This window comes from Leptinotarsa decemlineata, unplaced genomic scaffold, assembly GCF_025532065.1.
Source record: "Leptinotarsa decemlineata unplaced genomic scaffold, Ldec_3_MD MMD2_tig00026314_RagTag_RagTag, whole genome shotgun sequence".
NCBI classification, from domain to species: domain Eukaryota; kingdom Metazoa; phylum Arthropoda; class Insecta; order Coleoptera; family Chrysomelidae; genus Leptinotarsa; species Leptinotarsa decemlineata.
In genome coordinates, this window is record NW_027412684.1 from 10,604,831 (window position 1) to 10,625,986 (window position 21,156).

General features: G+C 35.9%; 1 protein-coding gene across 2 annotated transcripts in view; it reads left to right on the forward strand.

Annotated features, from left to right (window-relative positions):
• Unc-76 (fasciculation and elongation protein Unc-76) overlaps positions 1-21,156 on the forward strand; it is a 58,573-nt gene that overhangs the window by 19,083 nt on the left and 18,334 nt on the right. For both annotated transcript variants that reach the window (XR_012467125.1, XM_023159910.2), the window contains exon 2: positions 16,921-17,023. Coding sequence is in view for 1 of the 2 variants with exons in the window: in XM_023159910.2 (XP_023015678.1) it covers positions 16,921-17,023 (103 nt within the window). In the remaining variant the exon portion in view is untranslated. The remainder of the gene's footprint in view (positions 1-16,920; positions 17,024-21,156) is intronic.

Below are 21,156 nucleotides of genomic sequence, written 5' to 3' on the forward strand. Positions count from 1 at the left end.
GAAGCACATTACAAGCCACCTGCGCTTAGGCTGCTTTCCTCAAACTCCTAGTGGTCCTAACCATAATATTATTAAATTGTATATTAACATATTCCAAATAAATTGAATTGAATTGAATATACTGAGAGAGAGAGAGAGCAAGAGAGCGAGCGAGCATTGATGCTGTTCTTTTTTCCAAATTTCAATTTTTGGCCTCTTTTCAGCTTATTACGTAAAGCGTAAACTTGCCATGATATATTTCCTTAGCGAGATCATGAAAAATTCAATCGATTGTTCTGATATCTTAAAGAGGCTGTTCATTTATGTCAGTGTCAAAACCACCTGTCGAAGACGGTTTTCCTATATGCAAAATCATCGAACCAATTATGAAAATACTGCTGTCACTACAAGATTGCAAAGAAACTATACTGAAACTTTGGACATGTCGAGGGATTTGTGGTAAAACTTGGGGTTTAGGTCCCAGACATATCCATTGGATTTGTGATGATTGTCTGACCAATGATCCCTTATGATACAATTGCCTGGTGACTGAAGGCTTTAGAAAATGGCTCAGGCAAAGCTCTCTATCTTACAGAGACAGGCTTGTCTGGCCATCAGTGGTGCCATCAGTACCACACCGTCAGCGGCTATGGAAATCCTTCTAGATCTACATCCTCTTCACATTTTTCTGGAGAGAGAGGCTAGATGGACTGCATATTGCCAATTGCACAAATCAATTTATTGCAGAGTGCAACAGACTGTTGGTTGACACTGGAAGTCAATGCATTCTGGAAATGACCTCTGACTTCAGGCCTCCAACTGTCAACTACGAACTGCCTTGTAAAGTACTGTTCCCGAGTAGAGATGACTGGATCCTTCGGGAGAAGGCAATATCAAGAGCAGCTAGTTGTTGGTTCACAGTTGCAGTTGCAGACCCAGGACAGATATCAACCTGCCTAGGAACCTATGCGACTGTTTTTAAAGCGGAAATTTACGTATTGAATTGTGTGCGGAGAGATTGCGAAGAGATTGGAAGAATCCAACCTCATACACAAGTCAATAAAAATATTCTCGGACAGTCGAGCGGCGTTGGAAGCTCTTGGCTCCTACCAAGCAAGGTCTAAATTGGTAGCAAGTTGCCAAAAACTACTCTCCTCGATAGGAAGACTTAACAGACTGTCTCTGGTCTGTATTCCTGGCCATACTAGCCTGGAAGGCAATGAGGCTGCTGACTCCCTTGCAGAGGAGGGTACTGCAAACAGCTGTATCGGACCAGAACCTTTCATTGGCATCGTTTTAGGCCTTACCAAACGAAGATTGAACACCTGGATGTCAAGAAGATTTATGGACTTCTGGCAGAACCTTCTAGGATTGGCTCATACCAAGGCGTTTATTCACCCTTCGAAGCTTGATACCAAACAGTTGTTGGACTACAGTAGGGATGAACTACGATGTCTAACAGGCCTTCCTTCAGGTCACTGTCATTTGAATCATCATATGCAGAGACTTGGACTGTCGAAGGACAGTGTGTGTCGCCTCTGTCTGGAAAATGATGAAACTGCAGAGCATATACTTTGTGCCTGCCCCGCTGGGGACCCAATTAAGTTTTAAGAGTTCGGCAGAGCCGTACTCTTACCATATGACCTGAAAGACCACTCACCATACAAACTAATCGGCTTCGTTAAGAAGCTGGGTTTATTTGGTCGAGTGTGAATATGTGTGAGCCACAATAAACCTATGCGGGTTGCGGTGGAGGGTCGAACAGACCCTCGCGGTTGGTTAGCGAAATGCCGTTCCGGAGATTTCAGCCTCGAAGATGAGCTCTGAAGTGGTCAACCCACAGTAATCCAGGACGAGAATTTGAGGATCTTGGTGGAGACTGACTCATCACAAACAGTTTGTGGGATGGCAGACGAACTGGTCGTCAGCTTCCATATGGTTTTTGATGGTTTTAACCGTATTGGAAAGGTCAAAAAGCTCGAAAAGAGGCTGCCCTACGACATGAACGATCGGTAGAAATTGTCAAGTTTCGAGGTCTGTTCTTCATTGCTCTTGCGCAACCAAAAAGATCCTTTTTTGGATCGGACCGTCGGGTGTGATAAAAAGTGTATCCTCTATGTCAACCAGAGACGTTGAGGGCAGTGGTTGGACACCAATGAGCCACCCAGGCACTTCCCAAAGGCAAAAACCCACCGAAAAAAAACCATGGTTCCTGTATGTTGGTCAGCGACTGGCGTGATTCACTGTAAATTTCTGCAACCGGACCATTCATGATTCGTGAAACTCCCTCCGCCCGTTTCACGAATCACCGTCCGAAAATTGAACGAATTGAGTGTCGAAGTTCAGCCTTACCCACCACACTACAATATTTTCAATGACTTCGATAACTTTCTCACAGGCCTTCGTCAACTTCGTCGAATTTCGAGCTCCCAATTTTTTTTATATTGACAGAGCTAAACAGAAAATGCACAGGAATTGTTTTCCATACAATGGCCTTGATGTATGTGCAAAAATGCAATTCAGATATATTTCACTGTATGCCGAATATGATTCAAGGTCCGTCGTGGTATTATCTAGGAAAGAAGTCTTTTCCGATAGGCATTTGCATGATCTTACAGTGTAAGAAAGCTGAAAGAGGTGAATATTTTCAATTTTCAAACTGATTTGACTTCTTCCACAACTCATTTAGAATGGACCATCTTTTATAAATACTTACTTTTGTACTGTTTTTCGGTTAGGGTATTGTAAAAGCAAACGTTTATATATGAGAATATTACTCGATTGGTTTCGAAAAACGCTGTGTTAATCACTTTCACTCTGAAGCTAAGTAACAAAATATATCTCTTTAGTGAAAGTTATTATGAAAGTTATTAGTTGGATTTCAATTTATTTTCAATTTAGTCGCAATGTAGGTTAAACTTGTCAAATGTTCATTCTTTGACCAGCGTTTTTCTGTTAAAATATACGCGAAGAAAATCGATAATAGTTAATTTTCATTTTACTTATAATTGATTCGATTGTAAATGGTGTGTGAGAGTTGAAAAATGTGTCGCACAATTTTTTTCAAAGAATCGTAAAATAGAATACCGTGTTCCCGATTATTTTGAAAAGTATAGAAGAACAAATATTACCTCGCACTTTTTCTATCGAAAATGGCGTTCCGTCAAATTTTCCGAAATTTTGTCATATATACCTACCTACCACTTTAACATATTTTGACAATGTGATGAGACAATTCTAATTAGATCAAAGAAATGTTTATTTCATTAACTACACCTCACGATTTGATCTTCATAAACGTTATTTGAAAAATATATCACATGGTAACAAATTGCACTTACATGGAAAACTGTCATCCTCATTAATGTCATTACGATGTCATCGATGACATAAGCAGATCAAGCTTATTCCGTGACATTAAAAATCGTAATTCATGAATGAATTGTGTATATTTTCTATAATGTTATCCAATTTGGTACTGAAGAGCCTTGGGGCAAGTGTCTTAAGGCGAAACATCGATGTATACCAGTGAGGATGACAGTGTTCCATGTGAGTGCAATTTGTTAAAATTCATTTAAAGTAGAACTGATGTGAATGATAACTGATTTTTATTCCACAACGAATGTTTGAAATACAAACTGAGTAAAGAAAAGTATCTTCTGTGTAATTCAGTGTTCATATAGAAATATTTGTTTCGAAAGAATTTTTTCTTTCGTGTAATTCAATGTTTATATGAAAGTAGCTGTTTCAGGAGGACTTTCTTTCAGTTTGTGTCTGAAAGTTACTTCTTTGCATGATCTACACATCCATGTATAGAGTTACTTATTTTCAAATTGATTACTTCCTTCCTTTCTTTGGAAGATTTCCTCATCCTTTTTTGTATCAAGATGGAGTAGTAGAAAGCCAAAAACTTTCTTTCCCAAAAATTAATCACTCCTAAAAATATAACCCCTTCAATTCAATACATGCATATAATTAAAATTGACTACTTCGCAGGGTGGAAGAAGAATTAAAAAAATGAGAAAAAATATATATAAATTTAATTGAAGTAATCATTATGTTCAAAGAGGATATTTCTGGAATAAATCTATAACATGTAGGAACAATTGTTTTTAACCTGTTAGTATAATTTTCTAGTTGGTGAGAGTAGTAGTTGTAAGCAATGATTTCAAAAATATTCTCTGAAAATATAAAGTTACCTAATAAACTAATTGATGTAGCCGTGGTAGCAGATTATCGTGAAAAATGAAAATGATTAATTATTATTATTGTATAATATTGATTATTATTCGAAGTATATCATAAACTTTTGATATAACTGGTATGGATTGTAAGGTTACTTAGTTAAAAGTTATTTTATGTTTACAAAAAATCTTTGAAATAAAGATAAAAACATGTATTCTCTTCAACTTCACATTAATTGGCACTATAATTGAGTCAATATAGAAAAACCTTAACCTTGATAAGCTTCAGATGCAGAATATGAAAAAAATCAGTTTTTTCGTTTTTCATGGCAAGTATAAAACTTTGAAACCAGTGTGAAAGCAGCCATGGGTTTCAGCCACGAATTGGGGGAATTTACCATTAACGGAAAGGAGTGCGCAAACCACCATTGGTCGTTAAAATTCATTGCTAGCCATTAAAAGTTGTCTCTTATAACAATAATTTCATGGCCAGCCATGGAAATTTTCACATGAAACGATAGTTTTCAACGTTTTCAATAATACCTTTACAGTCCTCGATTTTGTCTCGAAAAAAAGCATTCCCTGTAACTCCTTCCATCATTTTGATTGAAAAAATCATATCTTTTGAAAAATTTGTGCTGCTGGGGATATATTCACATAAAACGAAGGTATTCGGCGTATTCGATGATACCTATATGGTGCTCGATTTTGCCGAGGAAAAATACACCCCCTATAACCTCTCCTATCATTTTGATGAAAAAAAATCATATCTTTTGAAAAATATGCACAAATTTTTCAAAAGATATATTTATTTATTCATGGTAGGAGGGTTACAGGGGGTGTATTTTTCCGCGACAAAATCGAGGACTACATAGGTATCATAGAATACACCGAATACCTTCGTTTCATGTGAAAATATTTTCAGCAGCAGAAATTTTTCAAATGGTATGATTTTTTCAATCAAAATGATAGCAGGAGTTACAGGAAATGTTTTTTTTCGCAACAGAACCGAGGACTGTGAAGGTATTACTGAAAACGTTGAAAACTATCGTTTCATGTGAAAATTTCCATGGCTGGCGATGAAATTATTGTTATAAAATACAACTTTTCATGGCTAGCAATGAATGGGTTCATTCAGGCTAATTTAGTTTTTTATTGAAAATTATATATTATAAAAGTAAATCATCTTCCAAGTATCCCACAAAATTTTCCGGTTTATATGTCAATTAACAACTGTGCAAAATCAATTGAAAAAAAGGTACATCTTGACGTCACACTAGGCAGCTTCAAGCGGTGGCAACCGGGCCTGTAGTTTGAGATTATGAATCGATGCCATCGCCATCGTTTCATTTGCTGGTTTGAAAACACCACGTGTTACGTATTTTTGAATTATTTTGTTTTTAAAACAATTTAAAAGTTGAGGACCATTATGTGTTCATTAGAAAACAGCTTTAGTAGAGCTGATTCGGGTAATTTACCTGAAGTAGATATTTTCATTTTGATGTAATATTTTAATAACAGTAGGTCGGTCTAAAAATCTGGCAATCAAATATATGCGGAATTACGCCTGTTTTCAATATAATTTTTCCCACGTTCATAGTTTTGATATACCTAAAATTCAAAATAGTACTCAGAGTAAACTATAATTTTTTTTATCAATCGTTATCATTCATACTTACATTAAAATGATCTTCGCAACAAAAATGCGTCCCCTTGGCAGATACAAAGTCGGCCCTCCACATAACGCGCTACTATAACTTTCGTGATTTTAAGTTACTCGGCAGTGAAATAAAAATTTTGTCTGGTGCAGTTACCGAAGAATTCTTGCATTTAGGAACGATGTGATACTTGTAACGTCCTTTTTTATCATTATTCATATTCACGTAGTTGACAACTGCAGTAAACAACACACAGCTTGCTTTCTACGGCTTAAGCACACATATTTTGCTTATCCGCCAGCACTCCCTTGTCGCCGAATCGACTGATGTGACGTCACGCCCCGTTAGGTGAACGCCACATTCAACTATTAATTTGAGGGGGAAGATAAAGAGTGAAAATTCAGATTTTTTGCAGATGTACTATTTGAGACATAAACTTTCAAATAATGAAATAAAAAAAATTGTTAAATGAACCCATTTTAACGACCAATGGTGGCTTGGCGCACTCTTTTTCGTTAATGGTAAATTCCCCCAATTCTTGGCTGAAACCCATGGCTGCCTTCACACTGGTAACTTTGAACCAGCTTAACGTCACTTTTAAACTATAGGAAATACTTTCTGTATGTCCTTATATCGATGAAGCTATATAAATTAAACATGTGTTCATACTAAAAATTAAGTAACTGGTATTTTTTTCCATTTTTCTTGTGTCTTTGATAATCCTTTTTTTTTCAAGAATTACTTGATATTTCAATGTTGGACTACTCTGTGTCTAATGTTCGCAGATGAATGAAAGAACGCCTCATATCTTGAAAACTAGTGATATGATTGAAGGTTGAGTAGAGCAATTTTATGAAATTTCGGAAAATTTAACGGTACGTCATTTTCCATAAGAAATGTGCCTAACTCCTTTTTCAGTTCCGTTCCCGGAAAGTTTATCATGATAACCAGCTGCCCCCTTCTCTTGTGCGAGCCAAGGATTAACGATGTATTATCTTTTACCGTAGGATTCCTAGCCCGGGTTGGACGATTCGCAGAGAAAATCGATCGTCCGGCCTATCGGCTCGACGGTCGATTGAATGAGTGGAACAAACCACTAACTCCAACCCAACCGGCCACCGTCACGAACTTTTTGTGTTTCATGATGATTTGATAATTATTATCGTCTGAGTGATCAATTTGTTTTAATTACTCATTTCATTATTGCATGATAGTAATTCAGCAAAAGGAAATTACATATCTCACTACATATGGCTGACTCTACCTCTTCATTTGCCATGATCACGCTACATCAAAGGGGGAACGCGCATTGCTTTCTCGTAATTAATGTTAATTTCTCATATATTTTTTCTCATACGAGGTTTGTTTAAAGAATTAGGTGAATTTTCATTTTTTATCATTTTTCTCAATATTTATTTATTCGTCAATTTTCATTCTGTCCCCTTCAAAGTAGTTCCCCTCAAATATAAAACTCTTGTGCCAGCGTTTTTTTCCAATGATTTTTTTTTGTATGTCCTTGAGCTCCAAGCTCCAACCGTCTCTTCAATCTTGGGAACAAGAAAAAGTCGCAGAAAGCCAAATCTGGCGAATACGGTGGCCGGGGCATGCAAAACACTTTTAACTTTCAGGCCTCTCACCAACAAACTAAACATGCCAAATAGCTCAAACTGTGAACATATGTTCGAGACGAGTCTACCAACATAAAAAAATTAAAAAATCGCTAATCGAATGTACGTAGCCAGTGAAATTTGAACATTTACCTCACTTTTGAACGGACCTCGTATTTCCTAATAATATTTGTTCAGCGTGATTCATTTGAAATGGAAGCACTCTTGTGAAACATGAATTTTTCAAATGATTGTGTTTTCCATAGGTAGAAATTTGTTCAAATGAATTGCATGAACAAGTTTTCGTTTTTTGAGTCAACTTCTATCATTTTTCAATATCAAAATTTTCATTTAGAATTTTCAAATTTTTTTATTCCAAACGAATGTTTGAAATACAAACTGAGTAGAGAAAAATATCTTCTGTATAATTCAGTGTTCATATAAAAGTATTTGTTTTGTAAAAAAAAATTTTCTTTCGTGTAATTCAATGTTTATATGAAAGTAGCTGTTTCAAGAGAGCTCTCTTCCAGTTTTTATCTGAAAGTTGCTTCTTTGCATGATCTACACATCCATCTATAGAGTCACTTATTTTCAAATTGATTACTTTCTTCCTTTCTTTGGAAGATTCCCACATTTTCATTAGTATCAAGATGGAGTAGTAGAAAGCTAAAAACTTTCTTTCCCAAAAATTAATCACTCCTAAAAATATAACCCCTTCAATTCAAATAAGATTCCTCTTGGCTGGGATTCAATCAAATAGGAGAATGAATGTCATTACGATGTCATCGATGACATAAGTAGATCAAACTTATTCCGTGACATATAAAATCGTAATTCATGAATGAATTGTGTGTATTTTCTATAATGTTATTCGATTTGGTACTGAAGATCCTTAAGACAAGTGTCTTACGGCGAAACATCGGTGTCTACCAGTGAGGATGACAGTGTTCCGTGTAAGTGCAATTTGTTACCATTCATTTAAAGTGGAACTCCTGTGAATGATATCTGATTTTATTCCATAAAGAACGTTTGGAATACAAACTGAGTAGAAAAAAGTATCTTCTGTATAATTCAGTGTTAATATAAAAATATTTGTTTCGAAAGAATTTTTTCTTTCGTGTAATTCAATGTTTATATGAAAGTAGCTGTTTCAGGAGAGCTTTCTTCCAGTTTTTATCTGAAAGTTGTTTCTTTTCATGATCTACACATCCATGTATAGAGTTACTTATTTTCAAATTGATTACTTCCTTCCTTTCTTTGGAAGATTCCCACATTTTTTTAGTATCAAGATGGAGTAGTGAAAAGCCAAAAACTTTATTTCCCAAAAATTGATCACTCCTAAAAATATAACCCCTTCAGTTCAAATAAGATTCCTCTTGGCTGGGATTCAATCAAATAGGTGAATGAATGTCATTACGATGTCATCGATGACATAAGTAGATCAAACTTATTCCGTGACATATAAAATCGTAATTCATGAATGAATTGTGTGTATTTTCTATAATGTTATTCAATTTGGTACTGAAGATCCTTAAGGCAAGTGTCTTACGGCGAAACATCGATGTCTACCAGTGAGGATGACAGTGTTCCGTGTAAGTGCAATTTGTTACCATTCTTTCAAAGTCGAACTTCTGTGAATGATATCTCATTTTATTCCATAACGAATGTTTGGAATACAAACTGAGGAGAGAAAAGTATCTTCTGTATAATTTAGTGTTCATATAAAAGTATTTGTTTCGAAAGAATTTTTTCTTTCGTGTAATTCAATGTTTATATGAAAAACGCTGTTTCAGGAGGGCTTTCTTCCATTTTTTATCTGAAAGTTGCTTCTTTGCATGATCTACACATCCATGTTTTGAGTTACTTATGTTCAAATTGATTACTTTCTTCCTTTCTTTGGAAGATTCCCACATTCTTTTTGTATCAAGATGGAGTAGTAGAAAGCCAAAAACTTTCCCAAAAAGAATCTAATGTTTGAACAAATATTTTTGTGAAATCCACACATGCGATATGTTTTTGATCTGTTATTCTATAGATTTTTAAATTTTTATGTTGCCACTTGATTTGTACAAAAAAATTATAGTGTTGGTTTTTATTCTGTAATCGAGTATCAAAATATCCATGCTAACTTGAATAATGTTGAATTTTGTTAATTAACTATAAAGCAGGATATCGATATTTTCAAGTAGATACCTACCTTTAAATAAACACACAGTCAAATAATAATCTATGATTACAGTTAATTTTAACTCAGTTGTTAAAATTCTCTGTTGAAAGGTCTGAATTATTGCAGATAGTAAATTTGAATATGAGTATTTGCATTTATAAAAGTATTCTATTATCAAAAATATTAGATTTGATGGAAAGTTTGAGAAGCAGTTTTGATGGAAAATTATTCCTAAGAAAATAATATTCATTGCGGTATGAGTACCAACTTTCATAGGAAACTATTTGATGTAGTTTTCAAGAATTCTTGAGATTCATCTCTATAAAGGTTGCATTACGCTATTATTGTCACCCTATGAAGTTTTCACAGTTAGATTCTAAAAAATATAATGAACCGAGAGAATCATTACTGGTAGATTTTTCCTGGGGAACGCTCATGCTCATCCACGTGGTAGTGTGGGACTCTGCAACTCTGCTTGTCAGTCTACCCACTATGTGCGGAAAAGAACAGCCTTGGGGAATTTCTTCAGAAAGAAAGTACACATTGTTCTTCTTTTCCTCACCGATGTCTATTTTCTGTCACCCTGATATATCTCTCCGTGTCAATTATGTATATGGCCAGCTTCCTGAAAGAATGTTTCCTACAAGTGGCCGTCGATGGATATCTCTCGAATACTTACACCATCAACGCTGGTGTTTCCCAGGGATCCATATTGTCTTCAACCCTCTTTTCATTGTATATCAACGAATCATTGAAAAAAACTACGAATCCAATATATTGCTTTGCTGACGACAGCACACTTGTCTCGTCTTTCTATTTGGATTGCAGGACATCGGCTGCGGATGCACATCTTCTGCTTCGATAAGTTTGTTGAAGGTTAAAATGGACTCCAGAATGTCTTGGCACAATCATGTCGCTGGAATTGCAAAGGCTGCTTCTCAAAAGCAAAAACATCACTCGCAACCTTGATAGTCTGGAACATTGAAGAAAGGTTACAGATTTGTCACTCTTAATCGAAAATCCGACGTGTGTAATTATCGTCCAATTTCTATTCTTAGCGCAATTCCTAAAGTTTTTGAGAGCATCATTTTTGATTATCCTACTTATTTATGACTGCTCCCCAATTATAGGGACCGAACAATTCGGATTTACATCCAAAAAGTCAGCTGAACTGGGTCTAATTACCTACGTTGACTTTCTGTCTGACGCTCTGTCTAAGGGTTTGCAAGTTGACTCTGTGTACACTGATTTCTCCAAAGCTTTTGACAAAGTTAATCATGAGCTATTGATCCATTAACTTTGTTTATATGGTGTTGATGGGCAAATATTGCAGAGGCTCAAGAGCTATCTTACGGAAAGAACACAAATTGTAGAGTTCATCATTATTATTCTCATACCATTGCAGTTATATCGGGTGTTCCACAAGGTTCACATTTGCTATTTGCCGACGATTTAAAATGTTTCAAAATAATTAAAAGTGAAGCTGATGCATTGTGTCTACAAAACGATATAGATTGCTTATCCAACTGGTGTTCGCAAAATGGTATGTGTTTGAATGCATTCAAATGCCAAATTCTTCGCTTTCATCGAACACATCACCCAATCATTTTTGAATATAGTATAAATAATCGGACCTTACATTCTGCTACTGAAACCAAAGATCTAGGTGTGATCCTAGACTCCACATTTAGCTATAAATCACACATTTCCTCTGTAATTAAAAAATCTATGAAGATGCTTGGCTTTATAAAGAGAACCACTCGTGATTTCACCAACATCACTGCTATTAAATCTCTTTATTTTTCCCTGGTTAGATCTCATCTCGATTATTGTTTCATAGTTTGGTCCCCTCACTACGTTACACAAAAAAAACTCGAGGCCGTACAGCACAATTTCCTGCGTGTTTACTATTGGAATGCATTTTGAACATACCTTCTCTTGAGACTCGCAAAAAACATAGAGATTTAATACTTCCATTCAAAATTATCAACGGACTAAGTATGTCCCGAGCTTCTCTCCAAAATATCTTTACATGTCCCCAATTGTTCAACTAGACAGGTGCAAACGTTTTACGTTTCTTTTCAAAGATTCAATTATTCATATAACGGCTTTATGCCCAGAACTCTTAGATTGGCTAACTCTTTAAACAACCTTCAAATCTTTAATATATCTGTATCCCGCTTTAAAAACCATATTCTTCACCATATTCACTGTATTGTATCAAGTACTACATAGCACTGTACTACTTATACCCGAATTGGGCTTGCCTGTGTATATATATAAATAAATAAATAATTTCACGGAAGGTTTTCAATTGACTTGGCACATTTGCTTCTACCAAGAGCGTACATATCAGAAATACGGACTGTGACTGCTCATCGTTTCGAAGTTCAACTCAATACACCTCGAACTTCACTGTTTATTTGGATAACTGCGTTTATGTGGAATAAACTTTCCGGGGACGTGTTTCCAAGTTAATTCAATCTCCAGCGATTCAAATCCAATATGAATTGATACTTTCGCACAGGCACCGCTCTTAGAGCGCCTCAAGGATTTTTCTGTATTACTTGTGTTTTTTCGTTAAAAATGGCTAGGTGTCTTAGCTCAGTCCATGTTTCTTCGTCCTCCAGCATCTTATTCATAATACTATCCTCAAGGGCTTCCACTTCTCGCCATCTCATACTGGTGAGAAATGTTTGTTCGACAGTGTTCTCTTCTCCAGAGGAAATTCATGCCACGCTATGGCTTACAGCGCCTACCAGCAGCTGGTGATAAGTAAGATCATCATGCTTTCTCGTAACCCAGGGAGCTATGTCCGGAATGAGTCTGCTTATCCACAGCCCCGCGTCTTCTTTCTCTTGCCACCATTCCTGCCATCTTTCTAGCATATTCGGTAATGCACTGCACTTCTAGGTTGTCCTCTCTTCTGCTACTTGTCTAGCCCGTATGTGGAGGGAGGATTCGTTCTTACAACTAGAACTGTCCGACGCTGGGTACGTGGCAAAACTTTTCGGTGAACCTCTCTCTGTAGGGCTTTGTGCCAAATTGGTGCTGCATACAACATAATTGGGTGTGCTACTGAACAGAGAATTCTTTTTGTAGCCTCTCTCGGATCTCCTGTCTTTGGCATCAGCCTTTCTATCGCCGCTAAAGCTTTATTAGTTTTTCCGCTGTTTGCCTTAAATGTGTCCTCATTGTCATATTTTTGTACAGCAACATTTCTAGGTATCTCACGTTTTCCTGACTCTCTACATCGATATCCTCAATTTCTAGGTGAATGATCTTGATTTTTTTTTCTGCCACCAGGAGAAGGCCTCCGATTTCTGTGGAGCCTGCCTTAGCTGCTTGTGATGAAGGCATTCTGCGATATTTTGCAGGGTCTGATTTACTATCATTTGCACATTTTCCCCAGTCCATCCTTACTCCATCTGGACCTTGAATACTGAAAATGCCATCATAGTAGAGGCTCTATAGAGTGGGTCCCAATACTGAATGCTGCGGTACCCTACAGGTTATAGTCATTGTAATAGGGGAGCCCAAGCGGGGATTTCGGAATTTACTAAAGCGCGGCAGATTAATATACAGGGGGATACCTTGTACCCGGTTAAGTACCTCCACCAAATATGAGCCCCATATATAAGGCCGCCTGTGAGGGATAAAGGATCAGATTAGTAAAAAAAAATTGATCATCAGAAATTGTCGAGCGAGTCAGATTAAGGTAGGGTGAGTTAATTACCTGCTAAAAAGTGTATATTCCAGTAATCTGACAATTTGAGAGTGACGTAAAAAAAGGGGAGGGCAGCAAAGTTGTAAAAAAAATCCGTCATTTCGCCATTCTCGAAAGTAGCTAATTTTTTTTTAAGGAAATAATTCAAGGATAACGAAAAATATATAATCTGACGATTTCCGCAAGCCGAAATAACAAAAATTTGTTGATGAAATTTAATGCGTGCAGGCAGCTGTGTGATACCTGTATTTCCCTCGCCGAGTATCTATCCCTCTATTCTCTATTCACTTTTTCTATATCTATTACTCTCTCACTTCGTCACCACTCTGGATTCTGTTGCCATAACGCCATCACAGCTGATCACAGAGACTCGTTCGGGATGAAGATGATGATTAATTAATCAATTAATTGATGGATGTAGCCGTTACTACATGGTAGGAAATCATAATGAAGAAAAGAGAAATTAAACTTTCTATGTTTTTTACCACTTTTATTTGTAACTAACGTTACTGCAGTTTCGTCTTATGAGTATATTTTCAAACGTATACAATATATAAGGACATTTTCAAACTCATACAATATATAAGTTTGAAAATGTCCTTATAGGAAGAAACTGCAGTAACGTTAGTTACAAATAAAAGTGGTAAAAAACATATAAAGTTTCATTTCTCTTTTATTCATGAATTAATCAATTGATTATAAAAAATTGCATTTTTTGAGCATTAAAAAAAGTTTCTTATAAATACAAGTATTCTACTTAAAAAACAAACACCTATTTATTTGTATGCTATTTCTTGAGCATTTCAATTAATTAAGTTCAATGAATTAAAAGAAATAAAAAAAATTATTTTTGTCAGATTAAGCGAATCCCTCTAGATAATCGTCAGATTATGAGACAGTATGTCTAAAACATAAAGATGAACCATATATATCTTAATCTGACGCGCTTGAGTATTTCAAAATGGCGAATTTTTTTGCACATTATAATAATGGCCGCGAGTGTGCGTCAGATCGAAATCGTCAGATTATTGAATTAGAGCTTTTTTTTGTTGCACTCAACACCCCTTTAGAAAATCTGACGCGCTCGATTAAATTTTTTTTCTTTTCACTTTTAACCCTTACGTACAACCACCCACATCATGCAAACGATCAGATTAACATACCAACATTATTAAAAATACGTAGGACATTGATGCTATCAATAACTGACGCGCTCGACTATATCCATGCAGCAGTATTTTTTTACATATTTGAAAATCTATAGCCGCTTCCCCCACCGATGAAAAGGTATATATTATATAAAATTTTTTTCTTCTTATCATCTAAGCTTTGCAACCTAATATGTCTCAATGACGCTCGAGTAAATCCCCATTTTGCATCGTGGGTTCCCCTGCTATTGTTGTTTTATCTTCTATCGTGAGATATCTCTCTTCGAAATAGCTGATTAGCATTTTGAGGAGGTTAGGAGTGGTATTTCTCCTATACAGCAACGCTCTACGATGCTGTGAAAGCATTATGTACGTCGATAGCATAATTTACTTTTGTGATATGGACAGTTTATAGCTTTCTTTGCTATTTTCGCCACCCTTTCTAGTGCATCCGTGTTTGATGTCCCTTCTTGGAAGCCAAACTGATCTTCTGCTAGCCCTCCCGTCCTCCATATTTCTATCTTTAGCCTACTTATTATCATTTTTTGTAATAGCTTTCCCATGACATACACACATATGGATCGAAATGTCTCATTTGTGCTTCCGCCAAATTTTTTAACTGTTTGATAGAAATTGATCAATTTCTCCAGTTATGCGGCTTTGGCAATAAGTTTCTGGTAAACTCTTCAAATCGGATATATTAACGTTTTTGAAAATTTTGTTATAGTTTTTTCCCCCGATAATAAATGTTCTGAGGCAAAATCATACAATTTTACCTCAGATCGTTTCATTTTTCTGTTTTTGTATTCGATATGAGATTTCGAAATACTATGACTTCATACAGATTCTGAAGATTAAATCTAAATTTTACGGTTGGATACGTATCTTTTCAGTCACTTTTGAAAAAAAAAAAATAAATTTACATTGTTTCATAAAAGCTTCTCCAAATTGAATTATTAGGTCAACTCAGTAATCGAGAATTCACCCATCACATTTGTGAGGACCCCATTGTCTCGTATCAACTGGTGACTAATTTGGCTTCCTGATTATGATGAAGAATTACGGTTTAATTGGATGAATTACAAACACATCTGGAGCGAAATGGAACACTTGACTTTGCCGGTTTGATCACAATGATCACAGCGAATTGCTCTTTTAATTCGTTATGGCTTGGTGTCCTAATTCTCAATGTCACAGAAGAATTTATACGCGGGTTGTCAGTTTGTTTCTAGAATGATAAACAACACATTTTTCACAGTGGTGGTTCACCATTTGAATAAACGGTTTTTGTCGGAACAAAAAGTACTTGTGTATGATTGTTTCAAAAGTTTTTTCCGTTTGAATGTCTTGTGTTGTTGTAGCGTCATATTTCAATAAATATTTATTCTACAGTATCGAGGTATATACACAAGGTATTGGATAAATCCAACCTCACACACAAGTCAATAAAAATATTCTAAGACAGTCAAGCGGCGTTGGAAGCTCTTGGCTCCTACTGAGCAACGTCTAAATTGGTAGCAAACTGCCAAAAACGACTCTCCTCGATAGAAAGACTTGACAGATTGTCTCTGGTCTGGATTCCTGGCCATACTGGCCTGGAACGCAATGAAGCTGCTGACTCTCTTGCAAAGGAGGGTGCTGCAAGAAGCTTTATTGTACCAGAACCTGTCATTGGCATCGCTTTGGGCTCTGCCAAATAAACACTGAACACCTGGATGTCGATAATATTTATGGACTTTTGGCAGAATCTTCCAGGATTGGCTCATTCCAAGGCGATTATTTACCCTTCGAAGCTTGATTCCAAACAGTTGTTGGACTACAGTAGGGATGAACTACGATGTCTAACAGACCTTCTTACAGGTCACTGTCATTTGTCATTTGAATCATCATATGCAGAGACTTAGACTCTCGGAAGACAGTGTGTGTCGCCTCTGTCTGGAAAATGATGAAACAGCACAGCAAATACATTGTGCCTGCCCCGCTGGGGACCGTATCAGGTTCTTTGAGTTCGGCAGATCCGTACTCTCACCATCTGACCTGAAAGACAACTCACCATACAAACTAATCGGCTTCGTTAAGAAGCTGGGTTCATTTGGTCGAGTGTGAATGGTTATGAGGCACAATAAACCCTTGCGGATTGCGGTGGAGGTTCGGATAGATCCACTCTAACCTAACCTAACCTAACCTAATCTAACTGTGCTGTGGAAAAAGTGTTTTCAAAAGTTTTATTTTACGCTGTGTGCAAGAAACGGTCTGACTAAAGAAAAGTTTTTATTATGCATGTCATGGGATATGACTTAATCAATTTCTCCTTATAATATATTATGATCATAAAGATCTATGTTGACTGATTTTGGGAGAAAAGTAACATGTTCTAACTCTTTTTTGAGCAAACAGCAAAGAAGCGTTTGTAAGTATATGGTGAGTTGAAATGTTTTTATTTTTTTCAGAATGTGGTGGACACTGACAGGAAATTTCGGCAATATACTTCCCATAGATTGGTCAAAATCGTACGCAAGGAAATTGCAAATCAACGCTCTCCATTTAGACCAGGTAGGATTTCTTGCTTTCAATATTAATTTGCTGAAAACTATGCCGTATAACTTGTGATGCACTGTTTGGAACTTTTGTTGTAGTAATGAACATTACTGGAGTTTGATCCCAAACCTTCATTTCAACACCTCGACAAGTGTTTCGATCACAAAGTGATCATCTTCAAGAGGAAGATTAAACAAATTTTAACAGTTTAAAACCAAACTGTTATTTCAACACCTCGACAAGTATTTCGATCACCAAGTGATAGTCTTCAAGAGGAATATTAAACAAATTTAAACAGTTTAGTCTTCCTCTTGAAGATAATCACTTGGTGATCGAGGTGTTAAAATAACGGTTTGGTTGGTGGTGGTGGGATAAAACTCTAGTAACATTTATGCTGAATAAGTTGTTCGAAAAAATTCTATCACTTTTTAGATTTTGACTTTAACTCGCTTCTTCAGGATGCTAAAATATAGGTCAATTCAAGACATTCAAAAACAAATTGCTTATATCAATATGGACTGTTAAAAAATAAGGCGAATGTTCAAATTTCGCGGGTCGAAGACTTTCGAGATGTCTAAAAGGACGATATGAACTTTTCTGTTTCAGTTCAGCTCCGCGATGGTATTTTCGACCAGTCTCAGAGTCTGTAACTCACTGGACTTGACGGTATAAATGAGGATTCGTATCACTCCAATATCGACACTTGACCAATTCACTTCTTCATTCAAACTGAACGTACATTCATCCGAAAAACTAATTTTATACAAGAAATTCAGATGCATGATCCGTTCAGTGAGACTATCACAAAACTCGATACATCTATCGAAATCATCTTCGTTCAATTCATGAATTAGTCTAATCTTATATGGATGAAATTTGTATTTATGAAGGATCCTGAAAACATTTGTACGACTGATTATTGATTCTCGAGATAACTTAGTAAGAGATTGCGAATTCTCCATTAGTCCAACGTGCCCTAAAACTGCAGTACAAATAGCTTCATCGTTGACAATTCCTGAACGGTTATGCTTTTTATTGTTAACAGATCCAGCTTCCATAAATTTGTTCAATAATTCCGAAACGTATTTGTGTCGTTCATTTCTTCCTGGGTGATTATCATTGAACAAACGGGCAACAGATCTAGCACTATTTCCATTCTGGTAGTACAAACTCACTATTTCAAACCGTTCTCGAAGCGTATAAACCATTGTTTCTCAAAAATTCACAAAAACAGAAACACCAATTGTAACTTCACCTGGTAGGTAATTGATATTGTAGAATGAGACAAATACAAAACGAAGAGAATATCGAATTCAAACCTAATTTGGAAAAATAAGACTTTTTTGAAGTATACTTCACAAAAACACCTATGAAACCTAGGTAACAGATTATACAGAAGTTCATTTAGGGTGGCTCGTTTTCAACTCAAATAATTTTTAGCTCCCGAACCATAAGCTTAAGACCATGTTTTATACTTTTTTGAAATCTGCTAATCATGGAGCATATGATAATGCGAAACAATACAGGATGATCCATTTAAAAAAATTGGTGACATGCTCTGGGGGTGCGATAGGGAAAATAACATCAAATGTGAATATGTCAAAATGTGTCTTTCTGTTTACTATGATTGACGTGTTTTATTTTTCCTGCATATCATTGTACCAAAAGTTTTTCAGGGTGGCTCGTTTTATATATAATTATATAATATAATAAAGTTATATACAGGGTGGGGCACCGAAAACGAAACAGATCGAATATCTTCAAAACACATGGGTTCTGAAAAAAATGCAAAAACACGTCGATTTGTAATCCAAGGGGGACATCTTCCTATCATAACCTCAACTGTCATACCTCTTCCCCCACCCCTCGGTGACTATCACCTAAACAATTTGAATAGGGAAAGTAGTAAGTGTGTCACATCGTTAAAAAGGTAATTTCATAAGGAATTCAGCCATGTCAATTTTATCTACCTTACTTTCGATTTTGGCTCCTTCTTGCGGGAAAAAAACTGTTCCGTATTCCAAATTATGATACTTCATTCGCAAGCTAATTTGACATAAATTCGGTGACAATGCATTACGAAGTTTTTCTAGGGGAAAAAACAAGATGGTGGCTTCACAATGGCAGACAAGATTATCATTTATGGTCCGGTTTGATTCAAAATTGATAAGTGATGGTTTTCATTGTCGGAAACTATGAATTGTTTTCCAATGCGAAAAATCAAGATGGTGGCTCCAAAATGGTGGACGAAATTTGTAATTATGGTTCGATTTAACCCGACACCGAGAACGAATTCTTCAAAACACATGTGTTGTGAACATAACGCAAAAACACGTCAATTTTAAATTGAAGGTTTTTTATTATATCAATACATAGACCTAGTAAGTCAATTGTTATTCCAAAGGTACGAATGTCATCAAATAACTTCAGAAATACTCAAAAACGTCAGACGGCGTTTCGAGAATAACTTATACTCATTTATGGCAGTTCATTGCAAACACTTTGAGCATCTACTGTGAATTAAAGTAGTTTTCGATGATTGGATTATGTAATTTTTTCAATTGTTGTTTCTTTTTCGTGAATTGTTCACATTACCTTTCAAATAAAATTTAATTTGAAAATACGAAAGTAGCGAACACTCACATGTCTGAATTTCATATGGAATTACCTTTTCAATGATATGTCACACTTAGTACTTTCCCTAATCAAATTGTATGAGTACCAAGGGCGGGGAGAGAAGTATGACAGTTGAGGTAACGATAGGATTTGTCTTCCTTGGATTTAAAATTGACGTGTTTTTGCATTATGTTCACAACACATGTGTTTTGAAGAATTCGTTTTCGATGTCGGTTAAATTGAACCATAATTACAAATTTCTTCCGCCATTTTGGAGCCATCATCTTGTTTTTTTGCATTGAAAAACAAGTCATTATTTCTGACCCTGAAAACCACAACTTATCAATTCTGAATCAAATCGGACCATGATTATAAATCTTGTCAGCCATTGTGAAGCCGCCATCTTGTTTTTTCCTCTAGAAAAACTCCATAATGCATTGTCACTGAATTTATGTCATATTAGCTTGCGAATGAGGTATCATAATTTGGAATACGGAACAGTTTTTTTTTCGCAAGAAGGCGCCAAAGTCGAAAGTTGGGTAGTGAAATTACCTTTTTAACGATGTGTCACACTTACTACTTTCCCTATTCAAATTTTTTGGGTGATAGTCACCGAGGGGTGGGGGAAGAGGTATGACAGTTGAGGTTATGATAGAAAGATGTCCCCCTTGGATTACAAATCGACGTGTTTTTGCATTGTTTTCAGAACAAATGTGTTTTGAAGATATTCGATTTGTTTCGTTTTCGGTGCCCCACCCTGTATATTATATAAAAAAGTTATATACACTTTTAAATTGAGATTGAAGTCGGAATTTCTAAGAAACAAATAATAAAAGTGGGTGGCCCTTTTGCGTTTCTAAAAATAATAAATTCAACCCATTTGGTTCCTCCGCATTGTATAGATGATGACTATTATGATATGTCCTCAATTTGCATGCACTAATTGTTCAAGTACGCGTATGCCTTAAAAGGCAACGGTAAGGTGTAGAGGTTGATGATGTAATATCGAGTTTCACATTTTTGGTTCGTTCAGTGGCGATTAGAGTTATTATGTGAAAGAAATGCTAAATACATCTCATTATTGTTGGATACAAAAACGTAATGATATGAATGCAAACCAGGACCTTAAAAACCATAATCATACAATTACGTATTCATCAAAATTGTCCAAGCTTATCATTATGGTAATTTTCCCAGATTATTTTTATTTTGTCAAAGAATGTTAATTTCGTGAATTATTCCGTACCGTTTAACACACCAGCGTATCAGTCTATCATTAACTTGTTTCAAAATTGTGTCCGTTTCATGAGTCTGTTTTAAACTATAATATATCTCTCAATAATTATTCAATTTGATCGAAATCAGCGCTATTCGAATCGGTTTACTTTTGCCCGAATTTTACAAATAAATCAATTTAGACAGCATCAACATTGTCGTGTGCTCGGGATTCGATGAAGTCGACGAAGGTAGTTTTTTCCTTGTCCTGATTGACAAAGGTTCACTAAGGCAGAAATCTTAGCCGCACAGATGCA